We start from the raw sequence: 15,350 nt of genomic DNA, 5'->3' as shown, positions 1-15,350 counted from the left end.
CAGCTTCCTCTGAGGTCAGAAGCTGCTTCTCTCAGAGCCCAGCCCGTCCAGCTCAATTCCCACAGTGAGTTTCTCTTCCCACGGGACAGGAAGTGCTTCGTCATGTCAGTTTACAGTCGGGTCAAAGGTCAAAGGGCTCCACAGCCAGTCAGCTTTGTCAGAACTGGAAGTTATGACTGCGTGAGGGGACCAGAGTCCATGCTGGAAAAACACGTTTGAAGAAAGTCAGCTTCAGAAAGTTTGTAACGACGACTGAAGCGATGACCTGATTCACTGATTAACAGCAAATGAATCAGCAACTGTTTTAGAAGTTTACAGCGACCAAGAACCACAACCTCCCGGCTGCAAGTCAGGAGGAGACCCATCTCTCTCCCCTCATTTCCTGTCGCCTCTCTGCTGCCCCAAAAAATAAAGAATGTAATGAAATTAAAGCTTCCTTTTTAAAGCTTAAATGCCAAACATTCCCCAGAGGAGCCACTGCTGAAAATATTGTTGTTTTTAAGCAACAAAACTGAAAACTCCCCGTAAGAATCCACCGGACAGGAACAAATCATCATTCAGCCGGAGTCCGCACAGTCCATCCATCACGTTTCAGTTTACAACCGAACCCCTCGTAAACACGTCTTAACTAGAATAACTGCAGGCTGCTCTTGAACGCGACATTTTTGTGATTTCCAGCAGACGTGGATCCGACCTCTCGAAAGCCTCTGCTGCTGACCTTGGGGGGCTTTGTAAAGGGAATGTCTTTGTAAACTGGGTCATGTGAATTTGGTCATTTCAACAGCCGACACTCAAAACTCTCAAAATGTTGGAGGGTCCTCGAAAGCACCGCCACACAAAGCAGCAGTCAGGTTCTTTGAACCAATCGAACCAAAGACTCGCAGCAGAGAACTCCTGGAGTTTAACGTCGATCTGTATCTTCTGTGTTCTTCTAGTCCGTCTGTCTGGACTCTGACTTCCTGTCTGTGGTTCCTCCTGAAGCAGAGTGATCCTTTAAAGAGACTCTGAGACCTGATAGCAGAACACACGGCCTCCCTCTTGAAGCCCACCTCCATGTCGAGGCAGCAGATTGTATCTGACTCCAAACTGTTTAGTCTGAGCCGACATGAAAGAATGAGAGTTCACAGAATCAGGACGAGAAACACGAGTGAAAGGAACGTTCTGGAGTTTGTTCTTAATCGTTTCAGCCAAAGAAATACTTCTTTGAGAGTGATAATCCAACACTAACGATGCCGCCTTTATTCTTAAAGTCGCATTACTGTTGTACTGTTATCTACAGAAAACAGATCCTTTTGGACGTCACAGTGCTAATGTTCAGTAGGAAGCGGATAAAAGAGGCTACGCTGATATTATCTATAGACAGCCCTGGATTCAGTTCATCACTCCGCCCCACCGATTTGTTACCGGTGACAGTTGCTCTGCTCGTCGTTGCCTTCTGTATGAAAAGGTCGGGTGGCCGTCTCTAACAGTCAGACTATTCATCTATAAAGCCCTAAATGCCAACTTACCATCATATATCTCTTCCTTATTAAATTGGTCCCATAATCATTATCTGACTCGCTGGAAGTCCCGCGTACAAACAAAAGTAGTTTTAGTTTCTGTGCTGCTCACACTTTTTACAACACTCACTAAAACCAATTTAAAACCATGATTACAAGCTACAAACTGCTCTGCTGTCTGTTTGCTTTCTCGTGATTATTAATCTTATTTTTCGTATGTATTCATTCTGTTGTACTCTCGACATCACTGACAATGAGTTCATGCCTTCACTGATTCTTTGAGACTCAAATAAAGGTTGAATGAAAAGAAGAGAGAGCACATTACATGAAGCAGACAGCAGCCAACAGCCTCATTTCTACGTTATAGAATTAACAATAAATCAGTCGGGATTCAAATTCAATCGTGAACCCTCTCGGCCGTGGCAGCAGGGCCTCCTGATGGACGTGTGGAAGCTGCTACAGCAGGAAACGTTTGTTTTCTATGCAGACAAAATGAACGCCGCTGCCTTCACTGCCTGCAGGGACAATAAAGTGTCCTCGGTGTGGATCCGGTGGGGAAGTATCAGTGTGTGAAGCTGTAATTACAGTGACTTCATCATCTCACCGCCAAGGTTTGATCCAGATGTCAGCAGGAATAAAGTCGGCTTTAATAACAACCTGTCGCGGGAAGAAAAGGAAAACTTCATGGAAACAAAGACGAAAGAGGAGAAGAGACGAGCTCGCACACCACACGGGACAATAAACCTCAAATATCAAGAGATCTGCACTGATCTATACGATGTGCTAACAATCAACAGTCCATATCTGCTGAGGAACACAGTGCACGTTCTACAGGGGTTCATCTGAGGCGGGATCCTGACCACGTCCTCACCAACAGCCTCAGATTCATGTTTTCTTATATTTCGAGGAGGCTGCAGGAAACCTCTTCAACAACCAACAGCAGACGCTTTCCTGCTTCATTCGTCTCCTGATACTTAAGCAGATCCAGAACTCTGAAGAACCAACATGGCAGTGTGGGGGACAGGACAGGACTTGTGTTGTCGTGGAGCCCCAGTGACAGCGTGTGACGGTCCAGCAGTGACCCTGAACACATCACGGGCCTTTTAATTAGCACACAGGGACAAGAATGTGGAGTTTGTACTTCAAAGTGAAGCGTGATGAGTGAACAAACAGAGCGGCAGGTTAAACACCAGGAAGAGAAGACAGGGACGCTGTTTGTTGTGTGTGGGGGGGGGGGGCACCCTCACCTGGAAACGTTCCTGGGACTTTCTTTCTTTTACTCACCTCTTTTTCTGACAAAACTGCCGCTGATATGAGCAGCTGCTGAAGAAGAGTCTGAAAGTTGTGGTTCATCGAGAGTTCCATGAATTATTTATTTCTCATTAATCATTATTGAGGGACCCAGCCAGTGGAAAGGTTGTGTTCAGGGTCCCTGACAGACTGAATGAAGCTCGTACAAACACTGAACTCTTCAGCTCTCGTCTGACGGGGGCTGAATATTCATGGTGGGGGGGGACCAGCTCGGGGCGCCTCCAGTGTGAAGCAGAGTTCAACCTGACTGTTCCAGAACTGTTTCAGTGTCTGCATGAGCACCTCCCCCTGCAGCCTGAACACCCCCACCTGAACACCTCCATCTGCAGTGTGAACACCCCCACCTGAACACCTGCAGCCTGAACACCTCCATCCTGACCTCCTCCACCTGCAGTGTGAACACCCCCACCTGTACACCTGCAGCCTGAACACCCCCACCTGCAGCCTGAACACCCCCAACTGAACACCTGCAGCCTGAACACCTCCACCTGAACACCTGCAGCCTGAACACCCCCACCTGAACACCTCCATCCTGACCTCCTCCCCCTGCAGCCTGAACACCCCCACCTGAACACCTCCATCCTGACCTCCTCCCCCTGCAGCCTGAACACCTCCATCCTGACCTCCTCCACCTGCAGTGTGAACACCCCCACCTGAACACCTGCAGCCTGAACACCCCCACCTGAACACCTGCAGCCTGAACACCCCCACCTGAACACCTGCAGCCTGACCTCCTCCACCTGCAGTGTGAACACCCCCACCTGAACACCTGCAGCCTGAACACCCCCACCTGCAGCCTGAACACCCCCACCTGAACACCTGCAGCCTGACCTCCTCCACCTGCAGCCTGAACACCTCCACCTGAACACCTCCATCCTGACTTCCTCCACCTGCAGTATGAACACCCCCACCTGAACACCTGCAGCCTGAACATCCCCACCCTGATGATGATGTAAGGTGAAACCACTGACCACTGTCTGTCTGCCTGCCTGCCTGTCTTCCTCTCTGTCTGTCTGTCTGCCTGCCTGACTGTCTTCCTCTCTGTCTGTCTGTCTGTCTGCCTGCCTGTCTGCCTGCCTGTCTACTTGTCTGTCTGCCTGCCTGCCTCTCTGTCTTCCTCTCTGTCTGTCTGTCTGTCTGCCTGCCTGTCTGCCTGCCTGCCTGTCTGCCTGCCTGCCTGTCTTCCTCTCTGCCTGTCTGTCTGCCTGCCTGTCTACTTGTCTGTCTGCCTGCCTGTCTGTCTGCCTGCCTGCCTGTCTGTCTCCTGTCTGCCTGTCTTCCTCTCTGTCTGTCTGTCTGTCTGCCTGCCTCTGTCTGTCTGCCTGCCTGTCTGTCTGCCTGCCTGCCTGTCTGTCTGCCTGTCTTCCTCTCTGTCTGTCTGTCTGCCTGCCTCTGTCTGCCTGCCTGCCTGCCTGCCTGCCTGCCTGCCTGCCTGCCTGCCTGCCTGTCTGTCTGTCTGTCTGTCTGCCTGTCTTCCTCTCTGTCTGTCTGCCTGCCTGCCTCTGTCTGTCTGTCTGCCTGCCTGCCTGCCTGCCTGCCTGCCTGCCTGTCTGCCTGCCTGCCTGCCTGTCTGCCTGCCTGCCTGCCTGCCTGCCTGCCTGCCTGCCTGTCTGTCTGTCTGTCTGTCTGCCTGCCTGTCTGTCTGTCTGCCTGTCTTCCTCTCTGTCTGTCTGCCTGCCTGCCTGCATGCCTGCCTGTCTTCCTCTCTGTCTGTCTGCCTGCCTGCCTGCCTGCCTGCCTGTCTGCCTGCCTGTCTGTCTCTCAGCAGTGTGGGAAAGCCCTGCAGAGAGTTTCTCTGGCCCTGAGCTGCTCCTCGTCTTCCTCAGTCTTTCCCAACCCGCCATAAAAGAACAAGTCCGCTTTTTCCCTCTGAGTGGCCAGCTGTTGCAAATTATACCAATCTGAGAGTGTGTGTGTTGGGGGGGGGGGGGGGGGGGGGGTGAGGGAGGGGGCGGGTCATCTGGTCCGGACTCCTTGTTTTGAGTCTGAGGAATGAGCTCAGCGTGGGAAACTGGGATGTGGAGGCACTATGAGAGCTGCACAGCTGGACTGCGGCTCTGGAAGTCACTGCAGCTGATGAAAGAGACAAAATCCCTTTAACCCCCAAAACACCCTGAAATGTCCCTTAAAATTCCTCTGATTCTGGGGGTGTCGCGCTTCATTGCAGACCCAAATTTCAGCTTGACACGATTGTAAAATAAAGGTCTGAGGGTTTGGAAGCTTTTACTCCGGTCCTACTGTCCGACGTGCCAGCTGTGACTTCCTGGAAGCGCAAAGAAGATTCCCGTTTTTTCATCTTGTGAAGAATTCAGGGATGTTTTGCCTCCATGTTCAGACTTCAAAGAGCCACTCAGGTACCCACCCCCCACCCCCCCAGACAGCCGGGATGAGTCCAGCTGTTTTCACGTGACTCTTCCTTTAAAGTAACCTCATGTTCACACAAATCTCTCAGTAACTAATACAAAACACCCTGAAAGTCAACGGAATCATATCCCTTATTATCAACTCTTACTAACCTTTCGACTGAAACAGACAGTTTTATTAATGCTTAATAAGTACATTTACTGATGCTTTACAGAGGGAGTTTTCATAACCTGGAGACCCAACATGACGCTCAACAAGACGACAGACTGATTCTCTCATTCTGAGCCTGAAACACCCTGAAAGTAATTAGACTTGTTAGAGACGTATAAGAGTCATTCTTGGATCAGATTGTGCCAGATTTCAACGGTGCGGCTGCTTGTTGTCTAAATAACATTTAACAACTTTTGCTCCTTTTGTGAAATTAAAAAAGGTAAAATATTATAGGTATTGAAAACAAGTACAAGTACACAGGTAAACTACTGATACTAGTATTGAAATATTTCCTACAATATCCAACTCTGGCCACAGTATTTTAGAGTGAGTGATGATCTGTGAGCAGGTTTCAGCTGTGTCGGTTAAGTCCAGATAAGTGACGGAGGCCCCCCCCTCCCGTCCATCTGCAGGTTTCTTCTCTGTGGGTCTTTCATGTCGGCCTCGGCCCCCGCTCTGCAGTCTGAGCTGCGGAGTCGAGTCGGGACACGTCGCCTTCCTGCCGCATCAAAGAGTCCAAACACACAGAAAGACTTCCAGACCTGAGCTCCACAAACACGTCACATTTCCTGAGATTAAGAGCGCCGGCCTCAATGTGAACGTTATCATCCACAGACGCTCGGATGGGAAAACTCACTGAACAGGACTTCAGGATAAAAGGTGGAAACACGAACAATGTGCGGTTACTGGAGCTGAGCATCGAACCTCAACACTTAACGTAACGACTGACCTGTGTCTGTGGCACCGATGACAGATGCATGCACTTATAATATATCTTAATTTGCTTTTATGTCCTTAACTGACGATGGCTGCTGTTCACGGTCATCAGTGTCTTCCTGTGAACTGAGTGTTTAATGCCAAACTAAAGTTCCTTTGGAAGAAGGTGGTCAGATAGAACCGGGAGCATTCTCTCCCGTTTAGATCACTTTGGCAGAACAGAACTAAATATTTAGAATCTTCTAAACAGGAAAAAACATTTCAACAGGAAACAAACTCTTGATGCAAACGTGAAACTCAACGAGCTCTGAAACTTCCAACAAACAGTCGCAGAACCACTTCCTGCCCAGCTGACAAACATTTAGGGAATTTACTGAAAGATGTAATGAAACAATCACAGCAAACGTTTAAACACGAGGACTTCATTACCCACAAACCTGCGGTGCTTTAACAGGAAGGTTTTGCAATTTGACAGATTTTCCCACATGTGACCAAACTGACCACGACACCGACAGAACTGACTTTACATTAACAGACAGGAGACTCAGGCGCTCACTTCCTGTTCCTGGGCGTGTGCTGAGGTGTTCGGACCTTTACATTCCCCTGATATCACATCTGAGCGCAGCACTCTGAGGTTATCTGCAGCAGAACAAAGCCTGAGCTCTAATTATGAAGAAACCAGCGACACAACAAAGAAAACACAGCCTGGAGGAGAGAAAGCTCAGCGTGTAATTAAATGCATTTCCATTTGAAAATGAGGCGTTGAGCTCGCTGCAGCTCTAATCAGACTTCAGTACCTGAGGCTACAGAGACAGCAGCTCAGCTCCAACCAGCAGCATGACTGAACCACTCAGGAATGTCAAGCACTGTTAAAAACAGTAGTGCTGCTGGGGGGCCAGAGGCACACCGGCTTCAGAAATAGACACGTATTTTTAAAAAGCCGAGTTGGAGCTGCAGGAAAACTAAGATGACGGCTAACAGAGCAGTCAGCAGAGCCGCACATAAAGATTCATTGATTGGTCCTTTATCTTATAAGACACAAAACATTCATGAAAAATACCAATCACAGTCTCCCAGTCCATGTTTACATCCACTATATTCAGTTTCCACAGACGGAAAGTCGATGCATCTGACTTATTAGGACTGAAAGAACAGCAGCAATAAAAAAAATCTCAACTCAAGGTCCACTCACTAGATTTCATACAGAGCCACATCTCATGACCTTCACCAGCAGCTGGACACTGGAGTTTAGTAAGGTTGAGTAACGGCAACATTTTATTTTTCATTTTACTATATTTAACCAGATATAACTGAGCAAACTGTGGGGAAGACCATGAGATGTGACTGAAAGCTCTGGACAAGGCTTGTAAGTGGACCTTAGCAAGGATTTTAGAAATCCTCAGTAAGGTTAAGAGTCCAAAGTCTCCCAGCACTGTGTTCACTCACCACCAACCAAACTCTGTACAATTTTCTGAGTATTTAACAAAACAAAACACAAATCTCACATTCATGTATTCATTCAACTGTTCAGTTACATTTTCTGTACATTTGACCTTTTTACATCATGGTCTCCATGTTGTTTCTCTTCACTGCCAGGTATGTTATTCTAGTGGAGAATACCGAACACCTTTTACTTTAACTGGTTAGGTCATGATCGATTAACTTATTATTATTATTCTCACGATAAATCTTTTAGTCTGTAAATGTCAGCAAAGATATTCAGTTTACTGTCACAGACAAGCAGGAAATGATCACATTTGAGAAGCTGGAGGAGGAGAACATTTGGCATTTTTATTTAAAAATGACTTTAAATGTTTAATCGATCATCGAAACAGATGCTGGTTGATCGACTTTCGTCCGTTTTAGTCGAAAAGTATCAGAATCAGCCTTTAAAAACTGTAGAAGGTCAAGAATGAACGCTGCAAACTATTATGTTGTGTTGTAACTGACTCTGAAGACAACTCGACTTCCTTCAGCCTCTGAGGAGACACTGTGAGACCAGCTGTCCTCAGAGGACGCCTCAGTCCCGCCTGAGTCCCCCCAACAACTGAATCCACAGTCCTGGTGCTGCGTTTAGGGGCCGACGGGACTTCACACCTCCGGCTGTTTGTCGAGAGAAACCCAGAGGTGCTCGCAGTCTGAGCAGTGTGTCAAACAAACACTGGAAGTCTCAGCGTGAACGTGATGAGGAGCAGCAGGAACTACTGCCTGAGGAGGCTGACCTACAGTCAGGTCAGAAAATAGCCACAACCCCCATCTGCACGCACACACACACACACACACACACACACACACACACACACACACACACACACACACACCACCCCCAACAATGAAAACTATGTCCTCCATGCTTCAGTGCTGGCAGCAAGAATCCCTCATTCCCAAAGTATCCAGGTTACATCACTGACTTCCAGCTCAAACTTTAGAGACATTCCTCTCTCAGCTTGTTTAAGGCTGTTTCATGTTTCTATCATGTGAGAAAGAAGTTCAGCACAGCACCGTCTCTGAGTGAAGCAAGCCTGTTATCTCCACACAACACAGTCACTACAAACTCCATAGAAAACCTCACCAACTTAAAGTTTTCACTCTTTTATGCAACCGTGATTACATCATCCGCCACAACGGCAGGTCTTTGAAATGTAACACAGCTACGACACCAAATAGCAGATTGCTTTATATACTTTTCAAATAACAGATTTTTACAGCTGTGTATTGCTGCCCGCTAAGGTGTACTTCGATGTGACTGATAGGCAAAGCTTCTGTGTATAAGGTGGACTTTGCTACAGAAAGTACGGTTTGAGGGTATTGGATGTGTGCCGAATAAAAGAGGGGTTCCATAAAATCTATAAAATATTTGCGGTTTTGTTCATCAATGTAGGTGGTTTTATCAGTAAGCAAGAAAACCTTGAATTGCAGGATTTTTCAGAGGGATTCGGCGCGGCGGATCTCGCGCGGAGAGAAGGGGATGTTATTGGGGATCTTACCGAGGTGCAGGGTGAGGTTGATGGAGTTCGGGTACTGGATGCCCGCCAGCATGGTCTGGCTCTGCCACCAGGTGGTGTCCTGCTGATTGTTGTAGTCGGTCAGGTACACGGCGCTGTGGTGGTTCCGGGGGTCCCGGGCGTCGCAGATGTGGCAGGACTTGGTGACCCCGGTGGCGCCGGTCTGCACGCAGTACTCCTCGGGCGGAGAGCCACAGGTGTTGGTCGCCACCACGGTAACGTTAAAGGCGGCGTTCACGAACTCGGGCATGCAGCGCTGCGGTCTGAGCTGCTCGTCCGTACACTCATCCATGGCAGCGCGGACACACACCGCCACCCAGCTCCAAGCAACCAGAGCCCGGATCAAACTTAGCATTTTTTCAGTCCTCTCCGTCCTCCCTCTCGACCAGAAAAACTCTGCGCGGCTCCGACACAAACTCTCCCTGAACTTGTCCAAAGTTTGCGGTAACGGTGACTATCCGGTTACCGACAGATTCCCGAGGAAACAGCTACAACCATCAAGTGAGAACATGCGGGAAGTTTCAGCAGCGGCAGATTGTCTTCGCTCCAGGCCGCGTCCAGAGCTTGTGTCCCGGCTGTCCTGGTGTGTGTGGGTCTGAGCTCGGGCCTCAGCTCTTTGTGTCCGCCGCCATGCACAAACTCCAGCAGGAAAAGACGAGACTCCAGACTACACCCAGTCCGCTACTGCGCAGGTCTGAGGCGCAGAGGACACTCCGCCACTTCCGTGTCAACTCGGAGACAAAACTTCAGAAAAAAGTCTCAACATGATCACTAATCCTTAATTAAGTCTCCTGCACGAGTCCAACAGAACTGTGAGAACTACAGATCACCATGGTAACCATAAACTCAACCCTGCATGGTCCAATAGGAAGTCAAGGAACTTTAATGGGAAGTCAAAATAATGACACAACAGTGAAAAATCCAACTTCCTTCAGGCAGCTGTGAAGGGTAAAACTTCACACAGTGTATTTATATATATATATATATATATATATATATATATATATATATATATATATATATAAATCAAACTGCACGTCATACTCACTATCCCATCAGTCAGATTATTTATATATATGAATGAAGTCAAAATGCTGACTCATTTTGATTTATTATGAGTATTTTTATTTTCATCATGCCTCACTTTTCATCGTTTCTTTTTTCTTCTCGGCAGAAATGAGCTTCCGTACTTACAGTTTGTCTACAGCAGCAGAAGCTTTAGATATAAAATAACATTTGTTACACAAAATTCAGCTTTTCTTTAATCTAATTTGTCCTTTTTCGTGAAATGTTTCTTTCAACTCGTCGGGCCTCTGAATCAAAACGATTAAATCAATCAGAACTCATAATGACTTCTTAATAACGGCTTAAATGCATCATTAATATGCTAAATATTGAACATTCATGTTTAAATTAGGAGGAAAGTCATGCACCATTAAAATGAAATCACTGGCTTATTGAGTTGTTCAGCGGCTTCGTTTTTCAAATGAATGTTTTCTGTGTGATGAAGAGTTAAAGTGTTAATGAAGGGTTAATGAAGGATTAATAAAGGGTTAATGAAGGGTTAATGAAGGATTAATAAAGGGTTAATGAAGGGATTTTGTTCTGGACTTTTGGACCTGAAGTGAAACCACATCAGAGGAGATGATGAAGATCAGACTGAAGACAGTTAACCACGTGTTTGTTCATTAACACACAGTTCAGCTTTGATTAGATCTTCATCAGCACTGAACAATCAGCACTTTCACTCACACACACACACACACACACACACACACACACACACACATATCCACAGGTCAAAGGTCAAAGCTGAATCAGTGTGAAGCATCACAAACAAAGTTAAAGTGATGAATTAAACAGTGGATGTGAATGAGTGTTTGTTATGTTTTCAGTCATTGTGTTGATGAATGAAAATCATCCATTAAATGACAAAAACATTTCAACAAATCATTCAAACAGAAAGAAGAGAGTTCAATTATTTTGTCTTTTAGAGATGTTTTCACTTCAAACGTTTGCATTCAAATTACTGAAGTTTCATTCATTCATTACTTTACAGTGTGAACACTTTAATAGAGTCAGTCTTTGAGGAAGTATTCAGATCCTTTACTGCAATAAAAGTACTAATACCACTCTATACAAATACTCTGTTCCTGCAGTAAAAGTCTGAGTATAATCAGTAAATGTCCTTAAAGTCTTCCAGCAGTCAGATGTCCTCCTGTGTCTGTCCCCGTGACTGTCCCCCTGTCTCTGTCCTCCTGTGTCTGTCCCCCTGTGTCTGTCCCCCTGTCTTTGTCCTCCTGTGTCTGTCCCCCTGTGTCTGTCCCCCTGTCTTTGTCCTCCTGTGTCTGTTCTCCTGTGTCTGTCCTCCTGTTGTAGATTCTGTCATTAGAGGATTATTCCTCCTCATTAATGTGAAGCAGGATGTTGCTGTTGGAGTTGAGGTGGAGCTCATTCTGAACTATCAGCTAATGATTATTAGCTCACTGTGGATGAATCAGCTGATTATTTCCTCTATTAATGGATCGATTGTTTGGTCACAATGACTCAGAGCCCAAAGTGACGCCTTCACAAAGCTCCACATTATTAACAAGACGTTACAGTTATTAACAGCATTCAGAGGGAAAGCAGCACATCTGCATCTGAACAGCTGGAACCAGGAAATGGTTTCACACCATCAGTTCACTTCCTGTCAGTCCACTGATCCATTAACGGACTGATCGATTCAGCTGGAGTTTCATTTATAAACTCATGTTCATGTCTTAAGGGTTAGTACTTGAGTAAACGCCGCTCAGGTTCAGCTGAGTCCTTCAGCGTAACGTTGAAACTGTTTTTCTCTGAGCTCTGTGACAGCAGGTGTTGTGTTCAGGTGCTGCTGACTGAGGTGAGTTTAAAGAGAATACAGTTACTAAACATCAGCCATGTGCTCATTTGGAATCCTAATAATGACTTTATTCCCCTCCTAAACACTAATACGAGGACATATTAACATATAATATCAACATCATTCATTCATTTTTTAACTAGCTGAGCTGCTCCACAGGCGAAGTACATCCAGGTGGCGCCCCCTGCTGGACGCCTGCTGCTGGTGTTGGATTTTATTTTCACCATCTTTTTTCACTTGAAGTTTGAGTCCATCGACACAAGCAAAACAATCTGCGACGAACACAAAAATATTTCTACTCTTCAGATTTCCTACATGTATTGATCCAGTTTTCTATCAATCAATGATACGAGAGGAATGAAACGATCAGCAGCTGAGAAACTAAGAGACGTTACATTTACTTTACAGTCAGACTCGTTCGTCACTTGTATTTTACTTGAGTATTTCCATTTTATGTTACTTTATACTTGTACTCTTTTTACTGCGATACCTTTGACAGAAAGTTACTTTGCAGATTAAAGCCTCTGCATCCAATCAGGTGCTACACAAATCAATGATATGTAATACTATATAATTATAAAACACTGACACTCTGCACAATGAGTACTTTTACTTTTGATACTTTAAGTGTATTTGACTGATTATACTCACATGTTACATTTATAATTAAAAACACTATCTGCAGATTACAGTATCATTTTCAGAAGTTTCTGATAAGAAACAGTCTGAGATCGAAACATGAAGATTTATTGGGGACAGAAACAGAAACAACACACATGTAAATTTACAGAGTTCCACCTGACGCCTCGACACGAGAGCACAACGCATTCTCAACCACAGCTACGATTTGTTCTGTTTACAGAGAACAACTGTCAGTAACCTCCTCGGTATCCTCCTCCTCCTCCACCTCGGTACCCTCCTCCTCCACCTCCTCTGTAGCCCCCACCTCCTCTATAACCTCCTCCTCCATACCCACTTCCTCCCCTGTATCCTCCTCCTCCTCCTCCTCCATATCCTCTTCCGTAACCCCCTCCACCCCTGTATCCTCCTCCTCCCCCTCCATATCCTCCTCCTCCTCTGTAACCTCCCCGTCCTCCTCCTCGGTAGCCTCCCCCTCCTCCGTCGAAGCGTCCCATCTTTGGAGGTCGAGGACCGTCTCCCATCCTGTGCAGAGACAACGGAGGAGAATCATTGTTAGACTTGTTGAGTTGAACCACAGTCTGTGGTGGAGACACGTCGGCCATCTTTATATACAGTCTGTGGTGGAGACGCGTCGGCCATCTTTATATACAGTCTACTGTGGAGACACGTCGGCCATCTTTATATACAGTCTGTGGTGGAGACGCGACGCGTCGGCCATCTTTATATACAGTCTGTGGGTGGAGACACGTCGGCCATCTTTATATACAGTCTGTGGTGGAGACGCGTCGGCCATCTTTATATACAGTCTACTGTGGAGACACGTCGGCCATCTTTATATACAGTCTGTGGTGGAGACGCGACGCGTCGGCCATCTTTATATACAGTCTGTGGTGGAGACACGTCGGCCATCTTTATATACAGTCTGTGGTGGAGACGCGTCGGCCATCTTTATATACAGTCTACTGTGGAGACACGTCGGCCATCTTTATATACAGTCTGTGGTGGAGACGCGTCGGCCATCTTTATATACAGTCTGTGGTGGAGACGCGTCGGCCATCTTTATATACAGTCTACTGTGGAGACACGTCGGCCATCTTTATATACAGTCTGTGGTGGAGACGCGTCGGCCATCTTTATATACAGTCTACTGTGGAGACGCGTCGGCCATCTTTATATACAGTCTGTGGTGGAGACGCGTCGGCCATCTTTATATACAGTCTACTGTGGAGACACGTCGGCCATCTTTATATACAGTCTGTGGTGGAGACACGTCGGCCATCTTTATATAGTCTGTGGTGGAGACACGTCGGCCATCTTTATATACAGTCTACTGTGGAGACGCGTCGGCCATCTTTATATACAGTCTACTGTGGAGACGCGTCGGCCATCTTTATATAGTCTGTGGTGGAGACACGTCGGCCATCTTTATATACAGTCTACTGTGGAGACGCGTCGGCCATCTTTATATACAGTCTGTGAGAAACTAATCAGATTTTTCCCTCCATGTCAGTGAATCTGTGGATGTTTGCTGTACAAATACACAAACTCCATCTGTGCAACAACAAAGCTGTGAATCAGTGTTTGAATGGCTGGATTCCGTCAGAGTACTGAGAGTTGCAGCCAATCACTGATCAGATATGTCTTCATTGAAATCATCCATTTGTTCATTTACACAGAAACTTAATGCTGAAACTGAACCTAATGTCCTAAATGACTGTGTGTGTGTGTGTGTGTGTGTGTGTGTGTTGTGTCACCTCTGGTTATTGGCCATCATGTTGAGTCCAGCAGCGGACGGTTTGGAGACGTGTCTGATGAGGTTCAGGAGCCGCTGGCTGCTTTGGTCCATCTGTCGGATGAATTCTGGGTCTTTGGTCACTTCCACCACCAGAGCCTCCAGTCCGGCCCGCAGAGCCGCGATACCACCCGCCACCTCGTGAGGGATCCTCAGTTTGATCCTGCACGCATTAATGTGAAAGGTCACCACCCACTTCCTGTGGGACAGTCGAGCTCAAGCTGTATGTGGTCTGTCCTGAGCTCAACCCGCCTTATAAAACTAATAATAATAATACTAATAATAACAATTCTAATAATGGACAGGACAAAGTCAGAAAACTAAAAGCTGGTAAAAAGTACAGACAAAGACATGAATCTCTTTGTCTCCTGTGGCCGTAAACTGAGCATGTTTAGTTTGGGACTGCTTGATATCATCTCATTACCACCAACTATTAATCGATGACTTGAGAAAATAATCAGCCGGTGAATTGATAATGAAAATAATAATAATAATAATAATAATGGGTCAGACTCGTGAGGCTTCTCACCAGTCGTCGAGCTCCACGATGTCTCCGTTGGAGTTGATCTTCTTGCAGGCGAACAGCAGCAGCTGCAGAGGACTGACCAGGGTCATCCCTTTAGCCGAGATCGCTCTGGTTCGGATCTGAGACAGAAACAACAAACACTCACAGCTCAAAGACCTGGAACATGTCACCGTTTGGTTGTTTTGTGTTCTGAAAAGTCTCCTGAAGACTTTGTGTCGTGCCGTCAAAGTGACTCAGAACGTTCATGAAACAGATGTTACTTGTTTCAGACTGTTTGAGTTTCTGAACTGATTACGTTCTTCATAAATATATTATATATTATATTATATTATAATATAACATATTAGTGACTTGTGTTAGAAGTAAGTAAGTAGTAGTGGTCTGACCTTCTCGCTGAAGA

General features: G+C 46.3%; 2 protein-coding genes across 3 annotated transcripts in view; both read right to left on the bottom strand.

Moving 5' to 3' along the window:
- The window catches only part of lamc1 (laminin, gamma 1), a 45,145-nt gene extending 35,420 nt beyond the window's left edge, over positions 1–9,725 (bottom strand). The window contains exon 1 of the mRNA XM_070918345.1: positions 9,089–9,725. Within this exon, the coding sequence (XP_070774446.1) occupies positions 9,089–9,461 (373 nt within the window). The 5' untranslated portion in view covers positions 9,462–9,725. The remainder of the gene's footprint in view (positions 1–9,088) is intronic.
- A 3,024-nt stretch (positions 9,726–12,749) lies between these two features.
- Positions 12,750–15,350, bottom strand: part of dhx9 (DEAH (Asp-Glu-Ala-His) box helicase 9) — a 17,858-nt gene continuing 15,257 nt past the window's right edge. For both annotated transcript variants that reach the window (XM_070918780.1, XM_070918779.1), the window contains exons 25-28: positions 15,337–15,350; positions 14,954–15,069; positions 14,387–14,587; positions 12,750–13,154 (exon numbers count right to left, since the gene is read on the bottom strand). The exon at positions 15,337–15,350 is cut by the window's right edge and continues 216 nt beyond it. In XM_070918780.1, coding sequence (XP_070774881.1) covers positions 12,863–13,154; positions 14,387–14,587; positions 14,954–15,069; positions 15,337–15,350 — 623 coding nt within the window. In that variant the 3' untranslated portion in view covers positions 12,750–12,862. The remainder of the gene's footprint in view (positions 13,155–14,386; positions 14,588–14,953; positions 15,070–15,336) is intronic.

Source organism: Enoplosus armatus, chromosome 14 (assembly GCF_043641665.1).
Source record: "Enoplosus armatus isolate fEnoArm2 chromosome 14, fEnoArm2.hap1, whole genome shotgun sequence".
NCBI lineage: Eukaryota > Metazoa > Chordata > Actinopteri > Centrarchiformes > Enoplosidae > Enoplosus > Enoplosus armatus.
Note: the sequence above shows the minus strand (reverse complement) of the source record. Positions and strands in the feature narration are given on the sequence as shown.